The sequence below is a fragment of the Harpia harpyja genome, chromosome W (assembly GCF_026419915.1).
Source record: "Harpia harpyja isolate bHarHar1 chromosome W, bHarHar1 primary haplotype, whole genome shotgun sequence".
Classification (NCBI taxonomy): domain Eukaryota; kingdom Metazoa; phylum Chordata; class Aves; order Accipitriformes; family Accipitridae; genus Harpia; species Harpia harpyja.
The window spans coordinates 8287062-8305965 of record NC_068968.1 but is presented as its reverse complement, the minus strand read 5'-3'; the positions used below and the strand labels follow the sequence as shown (position 1 = coordinate 8305965).

Here is an 18904-nt window from a genome sequence, read left to right as displayed (position 1 = left end):
TAGTAGCTGGCACAGTGCTATGTTTTGGCTTCAGTATGAGAAGAATGTTGATAACACTGATGTTTTCAGTTGTTGCTAAGTAATGTTTAGTCTAAAGTCAAGGATTTTTCAGCTTCTCATGGCCAGCCAGCAAGAAGGCTGGAGGGTCACAAGAAGTTGGGAGGGGACACAGCCAGGGCAGCTGACCCAAAGTGGCCAATGGGGTATTCCATACCATGTGACGTCATGCCTAATATATAAACTGGGAGGGAGTGGGGCTGGGAGGGATCGCCGCTTGGGAACTAACTGGGCATCAGTCGGCGGGTGGTGAGCAATTGCAGTGTGCATCACTTGTATATTCCAATCCTTTTATAATTATTATTATTATTATTGTCATTTTATTATTGTTATTACTATCATTATTAGTTTCCTCTTTTCTGTTGTATTAAACTGTTCTTATCTCAACCCACGAGTTTTACCTTTTTCCTTCCGATTCTCTCCCCCATCCCACTGGGGGGTGGTGGGGGGAGTGAGTGAGCGGCTGCGTGGTGCTTAGTTGCTGGCTGGGGTTAAACCACATTGGACTCCTAGTCTAGACAATCAAGGATTAAGCTCTTAGGTGCTTTGAAATTTTGCTTGTCACTTGCTGTGCCTGTGAATTAAGGCATATTAGTGCAAATATTTTTATCAACTATTTTTTCCTTAGCAAAAACTAAAGACGTTAAAATATTTGCCTTTTCTTGCATGATTTGAATATTTTCATTCCTGTCCAGCCCAGACAGCAGTAATCAAGCAACTTGGGAAGAGAATAAGTACTTCAAAGTATTTCTAAAAAGAAGAAATTAAAAAATGTTAGCTGAAGTTTGAGACTGATATCTATATTTAGTAGTCTTCCAAAGTATTTTGCTCTGTAGCACTTTCCAAATGGACTAGTTCCCACTCATATATATGGGCGCCAAAGAATAATTATAATGACATGGTATCAGGAATTAGCCAAGGTTCTGGGAGAAGTATAGCTGGACTACAGCAGCATTGTTCATTGGGTAATTAGCATTGCTGCCAGAGCTACTTAACTCTACTGGAAACGACATTGCACTAATACAACTATATTGGTCTATTTCCAGCACTAACTTGGGGTGTCTGTACTGTACTCCGTTGTGTGGTGGAGATGGGCTATATATTTTTTTATTCTTGCTTGCACCTTATTTTTTTCTTTTGTGCAAGGAAGGCCTTCCTCAGAATAGATGGCAGTCTGGCATCATCTTTACAACATATGACCTTATATGTTGCTTGCCTTTCTTAGTTTTGTTTTCTATTCTGACATCTTTTAGAGTTTATTGATATTTCTTTAATTTCTTTATTGTATGGCTCTTTGCATGTTAGTAATATGAGCTACTTAAGTATTTATTGTTTTTCCTCTTACCCCTCAGGCCCTTCTCATTTCAAGGTTCTCTTTCCTAAGAAATAAGATGGAGTCTATTGGGTCTCTTTCCTGTAAATATCTATGCTGTATACTTGCACATAATATTTTTCTTTCGCTTCTGAATGTATGCTGGTTAATTTATTTGGTGATAATTTGTTCTGTATTCTTACTAATGAGTTTGCAGTAGTGGTTTGGGCTGAAATCTTGGAAGCATTTTTGCATGACTCACTTAAGCAAACTTCCATGGTAACTGAATATTATCCTGAACTGCATACTGCTACAGCTTTAAGTTTAGGTATTGTTAATGGCTTGTGTCGTGGTTTAACCCCAGCCAGCAACTAAGCACCATGCAGCCGCTCGCTCACTCCCCCCCCCACACCCAGTGGGATGGGGGAGAGAATCGGAAAAAAAAAAACCAAACCAACTCGTGGGTTGAGATAAAGACAGTTTAATAGGACAGAAAGGAAGAAAAAAAATGATGATGATGATGATAATAAATTGACAATAATAATAATAATAAAAGAATTGGAATATACAAAACAAGTGATGCACAATGAAATTGCTCACCACTCGCTGACTGATGCCCAGTTAGTCCCCGAGCAGCGATCCGCACCCCCCGGCCAACTCCCCCTAGTTTATATACTATGCATGACGTCACATGGTATGGAATATTCCTTTGGCCAGTTGGGGTCAGCTGTCCTGGCTGTGTCCCCTCCCAACTTCTTGTGCCCCTCCAGCCTTCTTGCTGGCAGGGCATGAGAAGCTGAAAAATCCTTGACTTAGTCTAAACACTACTTGGCAACAACTGAAAACATCAGTGTGTTATCAACATTCTTCTCATACTGAATCCAAAGCATAACACTATACCAGCTACTAGAAAGAAAATTAACTCTATCCCAGCCAAAACCAGGACAGCTTGTTTCTTATGAAGACTGATAATAAGCTTCTGTTGCAGTAAAAATAAGGGTATAGCTCCTCTAAACGTTTCAAAGGAAAGCAGAGGTAATGTGACAGTAAAACAGCTCATAATGTTTCAAATTATCAAGGGCAAGCCCAGCAGAGGGCCACCAAGATGGTCAGGGGGCTGGAGCACGACATGCAACGAGAGGCTGAGAGCTGGGTTTGTTCAGCCTTCAGAAGAGAAGGTGCCAGGAGACATTATTTCTGTATGCAACTACCTGACCAGAGGATACAGAGAAAACAGAGCCAGACTCTTCTTGGAGGTGCAGTGATAGGATGGGAGGCAACGCACACATGTTGGAACATGGGGAATTCTGATTAGATATTAGGAGTTTGTTTGTTTGTTTGTTTGTTTTAACCATGAGGGTGTTCAAATACTGGAACAGGAGCCCAGAGAAGCTCCTTTGATCTTCTTTTGAGCCCCACCGCCACAGACACACACACACACTCTCTCTCTCTCCCCCCCCGCCCCCCCCATAATACCTGCATCTAACAATTAAGATGAAACTACATAAAGAGTATAGTAGAGGGTTTTTTGTTTGTTTTTAAACTTGAGAAGAATAGGTGATGGCAAATCTTAATCTGCCCAGGCCTTACATGCTCCCTAAAACAGAGTTCTTGAACAGAAAAGACATAAGGATAGATAGCTTCAAGTTGAGTAAGAAAACTTTGGTTAAGGGTCCTTTGTAGAAGTTATCCACACTAAACCCATCATAAAGAATGTTATTTTGAATAAATTAAAGGAACCTAGAACTCCCCACTGGGTGCCCACATAAGTGAAGTTCAGTGGAGTTTTTAGAATTTCTACTATACTCAGTCTCATGATTTATGTACAGAACTTGCTCTTCCTGCCATGCAAGAAGGTTGCTGGGATTGTCACTTCCATCTAACCTTTTCCAGAAGTTAAGGAGTTCAGGATTTTTGATTCCTTGAGCACGCAGCAGGAGAGTTCCCTGTTGAACATGCTCAATGAAGGCTTTCCTCCGGTCAAAAGTTGCATCAAGTAACTGTCTTGTACAGAAGTATAGCACTTGGCCAATGCATTTACCTGGCCAAGAGCTATATTTCTGTTCCTTTCAAGGGTGCTTCAGAGGAGCCCTAGAGTAACAGAGCTGCAATAAAGAATATCACCAGAAAACCAAATCAAAAAGTTGTCAGTATCCACCTATGGTATATAAACAGAGCATGATCCCAACATCAGTTTGAACACCACAGGTCTAGTCACCTAGGCTATGTATTTGGACAGACCTCCAAACAGCTTTTACAACTCAGAAAGTTAAGTGAAAATTTTAAACCAGCTTTTATGAATGTAACAGTCATTCTTGGAAGAAAAGAGCACCATGTTAGGTTATGTGATAAAAAAAAGCTCGTCTCCAGAGGAACAATGGCAGGTGGGGGAACCTGAAGAATAATCTGCCCAGGCCTATCGCAGGAGAGCCATCAGCCCATCAAAGGCTCATCTCCACACACACAGGAGGGAGCACAGAGGCACAATGGCAGGCAGGGGAACCCCAATAACACAGTCAGAGTAAGGGACACCCTGCCCCAGCTCCTCCCAGGGCTGTCCCAGGAGAGCCTCAGCCCCACTGTCATTGTCCAGGGGTGACACCCATCAAGACGGTGTCAAGAGGGTGACGGTTGGACTCGATGATCTTAAGGGTCTTTTCCAACCTAAATGATTCTATGATTCTAAGATGAGTCAATGGGAGAGGATCTCTGGATCACCTCACAGACCGGGGGGGTGGGGTGGGGTGGGGGTGAGGTATACTACCTAGGGGATATGGGACACATTATGGGATGCAGGGGAAGAGCATTTTGGGATCACACAAGACTTATTATGGGATGCTTAGGGGAGGAAGCAAAGGCAGGGGAAGGGAGGGATCTAGGTGGTTTGGGGAAAAACAAGTACGGGAAAACAGAGGGATAAAAGGGGACAGTCACAGGTAAACAGATGGTCGGTGAATATGCTTGTCTGGCCATACCCTGCACCTGATCAGCGCAGTCTGTCCTGTCTTCTCCTCATTAAAATCCATTTTAACTCTTTTCCTGGATGAGGGAACTCTCTATTCTGTGTGTACATGTGTGCGTGGAGGCCTAAATGCTAGCAGACCACAGGTCATAGGGCCCATGTGTCTGGTCTGGGATGCCAGCAACTGGAGCGAGTGAGGGTACATATGTTGGTGTGTGACCACCTAACTAGCTGGCGAGTGGGTTAAGTGGCTTGGGAGCCAGGTGTGCATGTGTGCCCCTGGGGATGAGACAACCGGAGGAGTTGGCTACTGGAGGGACCAGGGTGTTCAGGCCAACTGCTGGAGAGACCGTAGGGTTTGGGGGTTGACTAAGAGACCCCTTTATACACGTGTCTGTGCATGAGGCAACTGGGGAGAGCGAGGATGCAGCTACTGGATGGACTGAGTGTCTATGCCCAGTTATTGGAGAGATCCACAGCACATGTATCTGTGTTGGTGTGTGTTAAGGGAGGTCTGTACCAGCAGCTGGAGTGGGGCTACGGGCCTCGGGGGCTCATATGTCCAGGTACCAGCAACTGGGAAGACCAGGGATCCAGGGGCCAGCTACTGCATAGACTGAGTGTCTAAGCCCAGCTACTGGAGGGATCCACATGGCATATATGTATATATTTCCTACTAACAGACCTTCATCCTGATCAGTCAGAGAGGGGAACAGGACGAGGCCATTGGTGTTGGTTGGGTTTGTGTGAATGCTGAGTGTTTCTGCCTGTGTTGATCTGTGTGACCAGCCGTGTGTACATGTATGCATGTTGTATATGTGTGAGGCCTACTGGGAATACAGGCTCAGTCTCGCTACTGGTTGGACCTGGGGGTATGGAGCTGCGGCAGCCTCGCCTCCATTGGACTACCTGATTCAGCAACCCCTAACACACACAGGTTTAGGAAATGTCAAAAGCCTTTAGGTAGGCTATATTGGCCCATGACAAGTATCCGCAAGCTAAATGGCTAAACAGTTTTTGCTTATGCTTTCAACACTGAAGGGCACCTGACCTCGGTGCCGGGGAAAGTTATGGAGCAGATCATTTTGAGTGCCATCACATGGCACGTACAGGACAACCAGGCGATCAGGCCCGGTCAGCATGGGTTTATGAAAGGCAGGTCCTGCTTGACTAACCTGATCTCCTTCTATGACAAGATGACCCCCTTTTAGAGGATGAGGGAAAGGCTGTGGATGTTGTTTACCTGGACTTTAGGAAAGCCTCTGACACCGTTTTGACAACACAGCATTCTCCTGGAGAAACTGGCTGCTCATGGCTTGGACAGGTGTACTCTTCGCTGGGTAAAAAACTGGCTGGATGGCCGGGCCCAAAGAGTCGTGGTGAATGGAGTTAAATCCGGTTGGCGGCCGGTCACAAGTGGTTGTTTTGGGTTTGTGTGGTGGGGTTTTGGTAGCGGAGGAGGGGCTACAGGGATGGCTCCTGTGAGAAGCTGCTAGAAGCTTCCCTGGCTCCAAGTCGGACCTGCCTCTGGCCAAGGCCGAGCCAATCGGCGGCAGTGGTAGTGCCTCTGGGATAACATATTTAAGAAGGGGAAACCTGCAGCGGGGAGGGGAGTGGAATGTGAGAGAAACACCTATGCAGACACCAAGGTCAGTGAAGAAGGAAGGAGAGGAGGTGCGCCGGAGGAGGTGATTCCCCTGCAGCCCATGGTGAGACGGCAGGCTGTCCCCCTGCAGCCCATGGAGGTGAGCGGTGGAGCAGATGCCCACCTGCAGCCCATGGAGGACCCCACGCCGGAGCGGGTGGATGCCCCCGAAGAAGGCCGTGACTCCATGGGAAAGCCCACTCTGGAGCAGTCTGTGCCTGAAGGACTGCAGCCCGCAGAAAGGACCCACGCTGGAGCAGTTCGTGAAGGACTGCAGCCCATGAGAAGGACTCACGTTGGAGAAGTTCGTGGAGAACTGTCTCCCGTGGGAGGGACCCCATGCTGGAGCAGGGGAAGAGTGTGAGGAGTCCTCCCCCTGGGGAGGAAGGAGCGGCAGAGACAACGTGTGATGAACTGACCGCAACCCCCATTCCCCGTCCCCCTGTGCCGCTGGGGGGGAGGAGAGAGAGAAATTGGGAGTGGAGTTGAGCCCGGGAAGGAGGGAGGGGTGGGGGGAAGGTGTTTTGAGATTTGGTTTTACTTCTCATTATCCTGTTTTGATTTGATTGGTAGTAAATTAAATTGATTTTGTTTTTTCCCCAAGTTGAGTCTGGATTTTTGCCCGTGACCATAATTGGTGAGTGATCCCTCCCTGTCCTTGTGTCAACCCACGAGCTTTTCTTTATATTTTCTCCTCCCCATCCCACTGGGGGGGGGGAGGAGTGAGCGAGCGGCCGCGTGGTGCTTTGTTGCCGGCTGGGCTTAAACCACGACAGTGGTGTTCCCCAGGGCTCAGTATTGGGGCCAGTTCTGTTTAATATCTTTATCAATGATCTGCATGAGGGGATCGAGTGCACCCTCAGTAAGTCTGCAGATGACACCAAGTTGGGCGGGAGTGTTGATCTGCTTGAGGGTAGGAAGGCTCTACAGAGGGATCTGGACAGGCTGCATCGATGGGCTGAGGCCAATTGTATGAGATTCAACAAGGCTAAGTGCCGGGTCCCGCACTTGGGTCACAACAACCCCATGCAACACTACAGGCTTGGGGAAGAGTGGCTGGAAAGGTGCCCAGCGGAAAAGGACCTGGGCCTAGGCGTGTTGGTCGACAGCCAGCTGAATATGAGCTGGCAGTGTGCCCAGGTGGCCAAGAAGGCCAATAGCATCCTGGCTTGTATCAGAAATAGTGTGGCCAGCAGGACTAGGGAAGTGATCGTCCCCCTGTACTCGGCACTGGTGAGGCCGCACCTCAAATACTGTGTTCAGTTTTGGGCCCCTCACTACAAGAAAGACGTCGACGTGCTGGAGCGCATCCAGAGAAGGGCAACGAAGGTGGTGAAGGGTCTAGAGCACAAGTCTCATGAGGAGCGGCTGAGGGAACTGGGGTTGTTTAGTCTGGAGAAAAGGAGGCTCAGGGGAGACCTTATCGCTGTCTACAACTACCCGAAAGGAGGTTGTAGCAAGGTGGGTGTCAGTCTCTTTTCTGGAGTAACGAGAGGAAACGGCCTCAAGTTGCGCCAGGGGAGGTTTAGATTGGATATTAGGAAAAATGTCTTCACCGAAAGGGTTGTCAAGCATTGGAACAGGCTGCCCAGGGAAGTGGTTGAGTCACCATCCCTGGAGGTATTTAAAAGACGTGTAGACGTGGCGCTTAGGGACATGGTTTAGTGGTGGACCTGGTAGTATTAGGTTAACGGTTGGACTCGATGATCTTAAGGGTCCTTTGCAACCTAAATGATTCTATGATTCTAAGGCAAAACTGGATGAATCAAGGTTTGGGATACAGTAGCTGAAGGGAACATTTTAGGATTCTAGGAGCTTTAAACATAAATATGAACCATATCTGGAGCACTATATGCAATGTGAAGCTTTAAAACACATTTGTACCAGATCCATTTCCTGCAGTAGTTATCTCAACTCTCACCAAATTGAAAATTAAATAAAAGGGAATTCAGGGGCTGACTATACGAGGGAAATTATCATTTTTACATGAATTGTAGTGGTTAAGACGTGCTCTCTTAATGTGTTCACAGTTCCAGGAGACCCGCTCTATCCTCAAGCAATGCTACTTATGACAGATGTTCCAACTCCCATATAGGCTGCTCTATTAAAAAGCATTTATCTCTAGATCCATTGTGCAGTCAAAAATAGATTCTTCTCCTATTGTTTTCTATTTGGCATTCATGACTGATTCCCCTAGTTCTCCCATTCTCCTTGCTGCTGAGATTTCTTGCAAAAAACAGATTCTAATAATAACAGAGAATCATAAAATGGTTTGGGTTGGAAGGGACCTTTAAAGAGCATCTAGCTCCAACCCCCCTGCCATGGGCAGGGACACCTTCCACTAGGTCAGGTTGCTCAAAGCCCCATCCAACCTGACCTTGAACACTTCCAATGATGGGGCATCCACAGCTTCTCTGGGCAAACCTGTTCCAGTGTCTCACCACCCTCATCGTAAAGCGTTTCTTCCTTATGTCCAATCCAAATCTACCCTCTTTCTGTTTAAAACCGTTGCCCTTTGTCCTATCACTACAGGCCCTGGTGAAAAGTCTCTCTTCATCTTTCTTAGAAGCCCCCTTTAAGTATTGAAAGGCCACAATAAGGTCTCCCTGGAGCCTTCTCTTCTCCAGGCTGAACAACCCCAACTCTCTCAGCCTCTCCTCATAGGAGAGGTGTTCCAGCCCTCTGATCATTGTCGTGGCCCTCCTCTGGACCCGCTCTAACAGGTCCATGTCTTTCTTGTGCTGGGGACCCCAGAGCTGGGTGCAGTACTCCAGGTGGGGTCTCACCAGAGCAGAGTAGAGGGGGAGAATCACCTCCCTCGACCTGCTGGCCATGCTTCTTTTGATGCAGCCCAGGATACGATTGGCTTTCTGGGCTGCAAGTGCACATTGCCGGCTCATGTCCAATTTTTCATCCACCAGTACCCCCAAGTCCTTCTCTGCAGGGCTGCTCTCAATCCATTCATCCCCCAGTCTGTACTGATGCCGGGGATTGCCCCGACCCAGGTGCGGGACCTTGCACTTGGCCTTGTTGAACTTCATGAGGTTCGCATGGGCCCACTCCTCAAGCCTGCCAAGGTCCCTCTGGATAGCATCCCTTCCCTCAAGCACCATTCAGCTTGGTGTCATCTGCAAACTTGCTGAGGGTGCACGCAATCCCAATGTCTTTGTCATTGATGAAGATATTCAACAGTATTGGTCCCAATACGGACCCCTGAGGAACACCACTTGTTACCGGTTTCCATTTGGACATTGAGCCATTGACTGTAATTCTTTGAGTGCGACCATCCAGCCAGTTCCTTATCCATCTAACAGTCCATCCATCAAACCCATATCTCTCCAATTTAGCGACAAGGGTGTTGTGGGGGACCGTGTCAAAGGCCTTACAGAAGTCCAGGTAGATGACATCCGTAGCTCTTCCCTTGTCCACCGATGCAGTCGCTCCATTGTACAAGGCCACCAGATTAGTCCGGCATGATTTGCCTTTGGTGAAGCCATGAAGCTCTCAACCTGTGTACTGCTGTTTTTCAAAGACAGCTCTGTGCAATCAGTCCATTTTCTTTACATAGAGGGCAACCCACACACACACCTTTCCTTCCTTGCCTGTCCCTCCTCAACAGGTTATAGCCATCGATTGCAGTGCTCCAGTCATGTGATTCATCCCACCAAGTTTCAGTGATAGTGACAAGATCATAGGTTTCCAGCTGCACAGTGGCTTCCAACTCCTCCAGCTTCCAATACAGTTAACTCTTGGGATCCCCCTGTTACACTAGAAATGCAGATGGATTCTGCCCCTTTATAACTTGATGGAATTAGAGTACAATGTGCACCGGTGTCTACTAAAGCCTTGTACTCCTGTGGGTGTAACGTGCCAGGCTATCGAATCCACACAGTCCAATAGACCCAGTTATCCCTTTCCTCCACCTGGCTGGAAGTGTGTGAAGTTGTTTCAGAAGTCCCTTCAAGAGGATCAGAAATAAGTGCAGCCCTTCTACTCTGTTTGGAAACTGGAGCAGCATTTTTCCTGGGAAATTTCCCTGTTGTGGTGGTTTTTCCTTGCAACTCACGTACCCGTGCATCTAGGGCCGAGGTAGATTTTCCAATCCATTTCCTCATGTCCTCTCTGTGGTCACATAGGTAGAAGCACAGGGCACCTCGTGGTGTATACCTTCTATATTCTGTCTCTCGGGCAGAGGAACGCTCACGCCTAATAGCTGAGACATTGGTCCTTACAGGTGGGGAGTGGGACATATTGTGTTTGATTTGCTGGACATCCTGGGACACCTTCTCCACAGCCAAAATGCAGTCTTGTACGGAGGAGGAAAGATTTTCTTTGTATTGCTGGAGTTGGCGAGGCACTTCATCCACCGTCAGTGCCTCTTTGTCTTTCCAGTTCATTATTGCCAGTGAGTTGGCATAGGACGATGGTGTGCTCCATACAAACTTCCGCCACATGGGTCGTGTGCATTGGAGTTCGTCTGGATCTTTAGGTGATTGTGTGTTGTCTGAGGCACAATAGATCGTCTCTAGCATGGCTAATTCCCTCATGTATTGGATACCTCTTTCCATGGTGGTCCACTTGCTTGATTGACATATAACATCTTCCTTAAAAGGGTACCTTTCCTTCACACTTGAGAGGAGTTGCCTCTGGAGGCTGAGGGCTTGTGTCCCTTTTCCAATTGCCTTGTCAATGCCACCTTCCCTGGCAAGCGATCCCAGCTGCTTGGCTTCTCTACCTTCTAATTCCAGGCTACTAGCCCCATTGTCCCAGCATCAGAGGAGCCAGGTGATAATATGCTCACTTATACGGCAGCCGAAATCTTTTCGCATATCCTGCAGCTCACTCAAGGATAGGTTATTACCTCTGGTTCTGCCTCTTCCTCATTTTCCCATGATGACACTGGTTCATCTTCATCCTTCGCTAAGCGAACTGAATTTTGTATATTTCTTCTTGTGTATGGGGGCAACTGATACTGATGTGGGGGTTGCAGTGGCCGCAGTGCCTGTCGCCTTGTTGTTAGATCCAGAGACCTTCTCTTCCCCTTGAGGGTACTGAGTGGTATTGAACAGGGTTCGATAGGCATGGACCAGGCCCCAGCACATTGCAGTGAGTTGTGTCTCCCTGCAATTGTCGGGGTGATGACAGCATACTTTTTCCAAATGTTCTGCTAGTTTTTCAGGATTCTGCACTCGTTCAAGGGTGAAGTTCCAAAACACTGGAGGTGTTTTGGAACACCACCCTAGGCATTTGCCCATACTACCCTACACACCCTGCACTCATAATTATTCAGCCTCAGTGCAGACCTCTGGGTGATCTTCTTAAATAGTTGTTTAACCTTAAACAAGACCTGAACCACATTCAGGAACATGCTAGTTCCTAGCAATAGGACCATACTGGTCTCAGCATCCCAAGGTTATTCAAATTTTCCAAAATTCTCAAATGCCATTTTAACTAGACTGGGGAAGAAAGGTGTCTCACCCATAGATTGGCTCTCCGAGGAGGAAGGGTGAATGGTGTAAATATTAATAGTTTCCCACAGATGGCTCCCGAAATACAGAGGTGACAATGCTGAGTGCAAACACTGGCTTAGTCCCACAACCGATAATTTTATCATACCATAAGCCAGTATTACACAATACATCAAAGTGAAAACCTTAATCCACCTCCCACAGATGATAAGCAGCAGCACAGGAACTATATACAGCAAGTGATGTGCTACGTAACAGAACTCTAAAAACAAGCACCACAGGTCTAAGATCTCATAAACCAACATAGTGACCAACAATTATTAGACCAAAGTAATAAATGCTTCTAACAAATTCGTTTTACCAAGCTCTGGTTAGTCTTGTCGTTATCTCAACCCTTCGAGCCCCATGTTGGGCGCCAAAAGGACTGTTGTGGTTTAACCCCAGAGAGCAACTAAGTACCATGCAACCGCTCACTCACTTCCCCCCCACCCAGTGGGATGGGGGAGGGAATCGGAAAAAAAAAATAGAACTCCTGGGTTGAGATAAGAACAGTTTAATAGAACAGAAAAGAAGAAACTAATAATGATAATGGTAACAGTAACAAAATGATAACAGTAATAATAAAAGGATTGGAATATGCACGTGATGCACAATGCAATTGCTCACCACCCGCCAACGGACGCCCTGTTAGTCCCTGAGCGGCGATCCCCCCACCCCCAATCCCCCCAGTTTATATGCTAGATGTGGCATCACATAGTATGGAATACCCTGTTGGCCACTTTGGGTCAGCTGCCCTGGCTGTGTCCCCTCCCAACTTCTCATGCCCCTCCAGCCTTCTTGCTGGCTGGGCATGACAAGCTGAAAAATCCTTGACTTAGTCTAAACATTACTTAGCAACAACTGAAAACATCAGTGTTATTGTCGTGGGTTGACCCTGGCTGAACGCCAGGTGCCCACCAAAGCCGTTCTATCACTCTCCCCTCCTCAGCTGTACAGGGGAGAGAAAATATAACAAAGGGCTTGTGGGTCAAGATAAGGACAGGAAAGATCACTCACCAATTACCATCACGGGCAAAACAGACTCAGCTTGGGGAAAATTAACTCAATTTATTGCCAATCAACCAGAGTAGGGTAATGAGAAATAAAACCAAATCTCAAAACACCTTCCCTCCACTCCTCCCTTCTTTCCAGGCACAACTTCACTTCCGGATTCTCTACCTACCTCCTCCAGCGGCACAGGGGGATGGGGAATGGGGTTTACGGTCAGTTCATCACACATTGTTTCTGCCACTTCATCCTCCTCAGGGGCAGGACTCCTCACACTCTTCCCCTGCTCCAGCGTGGGGTCCCTCCCACGGGAGACAGTCCTCCACAAACTTCTCCAACATGGGTCCTTCCCATGGGCTGCAGTTCTTCACGAACTGCTCCAGCATGGGTCCCTTCCATGGCGCGCAGTCCTTCAGGAGCACACTGCTCCAGTGTGGGTCCCCCACGGGGTCACAAGTCCTGCCAGAAAACCTGCTCCAGCGTGGGCTCCTCTCTCCATGGGTCCACAGGTCCTGCCAGGAGCCTGCTCCAGCGCAGTGTTCCCACTGGGTCACAGCCTCCTTTGGGTGCATCCACCTGCTCTGGCGTGGGGTCCTCCACAGGCTGCAGGTGGATATCTGCTCCACTGTGGACCTCCATGGGCTGCAGGGGGACAGCCTGCCTCACCATGGTCTTCACCACGGGCTGCAGGGGAATCTTTGCTCTGGCGCCTGGAGCATGTCCTCCCCCTCCTTCTTCACTGACCTTGGTGTCTGCAGGGTTGTTTCTCTTACATGTTCTCACTCCTCTCTCTGGGTGCTGTTTCTGTCTGTCCCAGCAAGTTTTTTTCCTTCTTAAAAATGTTATCACAGAGGCGCTACCACTATCACTGATTGGCTCGGCCTTGGCCGACGGCGGGTTTGTCTTAGAGCCGGCTGGTATTGGCTCTGTCAGACACAGGGGAAGCTTCTAGCAGCTTCTCACAGAAGCCACCCCTGTAAACCCCCCCACTACCGAAACCTTGCCACACAAAGCCAATACACAGGTTATCAACGTTCTTCTCATACTAAACTCAAAAACATTGCACTGTGCCAGCTACTAGGAAGACAATTAAGTCTATCCCAGCTGAAACCAGGACAGAGGCAATGCATTTCCTGCCTGTGATGTGATTAGAAAATACCTGTGGTACTTTAAATTCTTGTCCCACGATTAAAACATCTTGTGTCTGTAAAGATGCGTGTATTTAAGAGATGTCACTGGCCACAAATCATGAGTCCACTGTGCTTGATGAGTTGCTGTTGAGGTCACTCAGGATACATGATGTTATAGATTTACCTGAAATACATCTTGTGTCTCTTCAACTATGAAGCAAATATCTGTTTTTTAAAATTATCCTCTCTAAGAGGAGGGCTAGATACTAATATCAAGGTAGAACTTTACCAATATACTGTTTTTTTCTTGACAGCTGGAAGATGGACACACTTTATTTGACTACGATGTTGGACTAAATGACATAGTTCAGCTTTTGATACGCTCTGAATCTGAAGCTCCTACTACTTCTGTGACAAATCAGGGTGGAGAGGTCAATCCCTGTGCTGTTTCCAACTGTAAAAACAAAGTCAAAAGGGCAGCAAGTAGCAGATCACCGAATCAGCCATCTACATCAGCTCGCTTGTTTCTTATAGATCCTGGCATTGGATTGTACAAGGTATGTGCAAGTTTTGAAAGCAAGGGCCTTATCTTGCATCTGTCACTTTAATTTTATTGCTTATACAGGCCTGTATCTTCAAACAATTTTCTTTCATGACAAGCTTTGTCAGTGGGACTGAGAGTCGAAATTAGTTTGCACTGTGCAGGTTAAAATAAATCTTAAACCGAGTTAAAAAATCATTTAGTTAGAAGCTAAAACCAGTTGAACACTGGAAAAGGTTGCCCAGAGAGGTGGTGGAGTCTCCATCCTTGGAGATATTCAAAACCTGACTGGACACTGTCCTGGGCAACCCGTTCTAGCTGACCCTGCTTGAGCAGGGAGGTTGGACTAGGTGATCTCAAGAAGTCCTTTCCAACCGAAATGATTCTGTGATTCTGTGAACAGATGCAATTGGAATATATTATTATCTAAGGCATTCTGCCAGGGCCCTGGGAAGTACATACCAGTCAGCCTCACCTCCATGCCTGGTAACCAAGGGCAAATCGTGCCAAACTAATCTAGTGGCCTTCTGCGATGGAGTGACTGCTTCGGTGGACAAGGGAAGAGCTACGGATGTCATCTACCTGGACTTCTGTAAGGTCTTTGACACGGTCCCCCACAACATTCTAATAAGAATCCTTAAGCATTACTGTCGTGGTTTAACCCCGGCCGGCAACTAAGCACCACACAGCCACTTGCAGACTCTCCCCCGGTGGGATGGGGGAGAGAATTGGAAGGGTAAAAATAAGAAAACTCATGGGTTGAGATAAAGACAGTTTAACAGGTAAAGCAAAAGCTGCGCACGTAAGCAAAGCAAAATAAGGAACTCATTCACTATTTCCCATCGGCAGGCAGATGTTTATCCTTCTCCAAGAAAGTAGGGCTCCATCATGCGTAACGGTTACTTGGAAAGACAAACCCCATAACTCCAAACATCCCCTCCTTCCTCCTTCTTCCCCCCAGCTTTTATTGCTGAGCGTGACGTCATATGGTATGGAATATCCCTTTGGTCTGTTTGGGGTCAGCTGTCCCAGCTGTGTCCCCTCCCAACTTCTTGTGCACCCACAGCCTACTTGCTGGTGGGGCGGTGTGACAAACAGAAAAGGCCTTGATGCTGTGTCAGTGCTGCTCAGCAATAACTAAAACATCCCTGTGTTATTATCACTGTTTCCAGCAGAAATCCAAAACATAGCCCCATCCAGGCTACTATGAAGAAATTTAACTCTATCCCAGCCAAAACCAGTACAATTACAAATATAAGAAGTTATTATGAATTTAGTCCACTAAAAAGAGAAAACATTACCAACTAATATAATTATCCCAAATGTTAAAACTACAGATAATTAAGAAAAAGTGTAAGAGTAACGGCAAGAGTTGGAAAGGTACAAGCCAGATCCTCCTCTCCATGAGAATTATATCAACCGGAGTGTAAAAAGACACATGGGCCCTCTGACCTGTGTTCCTCACTCCTGTTGCACTTAGACCCCCACTTGTTCCAGTTGCTGGCACAACAGAAAGAAAATTATCCCCCTTAACATAAGGGAATGACCTGTCATTCTGATCTACCCAGTCATCTCAACATCAACCCAAGAAGTCTAAGCTTTTAAGAAATAAAAAGTTGACCCAGAATCTTTGAGAACATGTAATTGATGGCAGGACTTCAATTTGCGCAGTTTTGTTAGAAGTGTTTCTAGTGCCAAGCAATATAAATGCATGGTTTTAAAATGTCAGTCTCTTTCTATTTGGGCTCTGCTTTCATTGAGGACTTTGTCTCTCTATGTAAATGGTGAAAAACACTGACGACAAGCAACCTGAAGTATTTCTCATCCAGCAAGATTGAATTTTGTTTCACCTCAGGAAGCTAAACCTTTGCTGTAATTAATATTTGTAAGAGACTGATGGATGTTAAAGATGTGGATGCCGGTGGTTCCCACGGCCAGTTCAAAACACAGGAAGCCGACGCTAGCAGTGGCAGCAGCAGTTGTTGCCATGTGCTGAGAAGAGTGCAAGGCTTATGAGGTCCCCGGGGGGTGTTTGAGGGGGTTTCTGGGTCCCCGGCACCCTGGGGTTGTGTGTGTGGAGGGACCAGCTGGCAGGCAACAGGTCTCGCGAGAGGGGCAGGAGAGAGTTGGGCAGTTCAAACCGTGGGAAGCTGCATATAACCGGCCCCTAGGGAGTGCCAGTGACCAGGGCGTGCAAACAGGGAGCAGCCCCTGAGGGGAGCGGCTCGGCAGTTCGCGCGGGAAGGGCGGCGCACTCTATGAGTTGTCGAGCTGCTGCCTGCTCTGCTCACCCGCAGGCTTAGGCTGCAGCCCCGATGGTCATCCCCAGCTAGCTGTTGGCCGTGCAAACCTACCCAGCAGCTTGAGGTCTCCAGGGAATTAGAAGGGCTTATTAGGCAGTGCTTTGAGATCATTGGAAGCATGGTGGCAGAGACTAGGTGAGGGCTGTGCTCTGCAGCAGCTGGGAGTCCATCTATCTAGCCAGGCTATTCTGGGACGAGTGGAGGCAGCCACCCAGACAGAGCTTCCTAACACGGAAGCTGCTGTCCAGGTGGAGGGCTGTAAAGTCTGTACCCCACACTCCTGGGTGGAGGAGGGTGCAAGCTCCACCTGTGCAAGGTGTGCTCTGGTGGAGTCACTCAGGCAGTGGGTGGAGGAGCTGCAGGAGGAAGTCAGCAGGTTATGGTGTATTAGGGAGGGGGAACAAGAAACAGTACTATTTGAGGCGTTGCAAGAAGAAATATCAGGGCTCCATGGCACTGACCTCCAAGGACTACCAGACAAAGAGCGTCAACAAGCAAACAGACAGCACCTTGGAGAAGGAGGTGCCATAGAATCATAGAATGGTTTGGGTTGGAAGGGACCTTTAAAGGTCATCTAGTCCAATCCCCCTGCAATGAGCAGGGACATCTTCAACTAGATCAGGTTGCTCAGAGCCCCGTCTGACCTGACCCTGAATGTTTCCAGGGATGGGACATCTGCAACCTCTCTGGGCAACCTGTTCCAGTGTTTCACCAATGGTCTCTGGTAACTCGTGGCAGCAGGATATCACTTCCCCCCATCCCCCATTTCCTCATATGTACCAACAAGCAACGGATATGAAGTCTTGGCAGTGGGTGAAGCCAATGAGCAAGACTCACAGGGAGAAACCACACCAGTTGCACACACTAAAAACTGCAAAAGGAAGTGGCGAGTGCTAGTAGTGGGCGACTCTCTGCTGAGAGGCACCGAGGCACCCATGTGTCAGCCTGATATACAGTCAAGGGAAGTTTGCTGCTTGCCAGGAGCCAAGGTCTGGGATGTCACAGAGTGTGCCACAACTGGTTAAAAGCGCAGACTACTAGCCCCTACTTCTTTTCCATGTGAGCACCAATGACACAATAAAGCATAGCTTGGGCAAGATCAAGCAGGACTTCAGAGCCCTGGGGGCACAAGTGAAGGGGACAGGGGCCCAAGTGATCTTCTCCTCTGTCTTGCGAGTCAGGGATAGGGGTGCGGGCAGAAGTCGACGCATCATGCAGATCAACACCTGGCTTGGTGGCTGGTGTTGTCACCAGAGCTTTGGCTTCTATGATCACGGGACATTCTTCGATGAATACGGCCTATTGGGGAGAGATGGGATCCACCTATCTAGAAGAGGAAGGAGAATTTTTGCTGGCAGATTGGCTGACTTAGTCAATTGTGCTTTAAACCAACGAACTTGGGGGGTGGGGTTCAAAGCCATGAAACTTCTGTACTCAAAAGCAACAGGGTGGATGAGTGCACCTACTAGAGTAGTGAGGAATGCCCCCCAACCCTCCAAAAAGGTTCTACCAAAAAGGTGAGACAGTCGACAGTCCAACTGAAGTGTCACTATACCGATGCGTGCAGCATGAGTAACAAACAGGAGGAGTTGGAAGCCACTGTGCAGCTGGAAACCTATGATCTTGTCACTATCACTGAAACTTGGTGGGATGAATCACATGACTGGAGCACTGCAATCGATGGCTATAACCTGTTGAGGAGGGACAGGCAAGGAAGGAAAGGTGTGTGTGTGGGTTGCCCTCTATGTAAAGAAAATGGACTGATTGCACAGAGCTGTCTTTGAAAAACAGCAGTACACAGGTTGAGAGCTTCATGGCTTCACCAAAGGCAAATCATGCCGGACTAATCTGGTGGCCTTGTACAATGGAGCGACTGCATCGGTGGACAAGGGAAGAGCTACGGATGTCATCTACCTGGACTTCTGTAAGGCCTTTGACACGGTCCCCCACAACACCCTTGTCGCTAAATTGGAGAGATATGGGTTTGATGGATGGACTGTTAGATGGATAAGGAACTGGCTGGATGGTCGCACTCAAAGAATTACAGTCAATGGCTCAATGTCCAAATGGAAACCGGTAACAAGTGGTGTTCCTCAGGGGTCCGTATTGGGACCAATACTGTTGAATATCTTCATCAATGACAAAGACATTGGGATTGCGTGCACCCTCAGCAAGTTTGCAGATGACACCAAGCTGAATGGTGCTTGAGGGAAGGGATGCTATCCAGAGGGACCTTGGCAGGCTTGAGGAGTGGGCCCATGCGAACCTCATGAAGTTCAACAAGGCCAAGTGCAAGGTCCCGCACCTGGGTCGGGGCAATCCCCGGCATCAGTACAGACTGGGGGATGAATGGATTGAGAGCAGCCCTGCAGAGAAGGACTTGGGGGTACTGGTGGATGAAAAATTGGACATGAGCCGGCAATGTGCACTTGCAGCCCA

At 47.9% G+C, this 18904-nt stretch overlaps 1 protein-coding gene across 1 annotated transcript in view; it reads left to right on the top strand.

Annotated features, from left to right (window-relative positions):
• Positions 1 to 18904, top strand: part of LOC128136073 (E3 ubiquitin-protein ligase UHRF2-like) — a 157159-nt gene that overhangs the window by 29839 nt on the left and 108416 nt on the right. The window contains exon 2 of the mRNA XM_052775160.1: positions 13936 to 14178. Coding sequence (XP_052631120.1) covers positions 13936 to 14178 — 243 coding nt within the window. The remainder of the gene's footprint in view (positions 1 to 13935; positions 14179 to 18904) is intronic.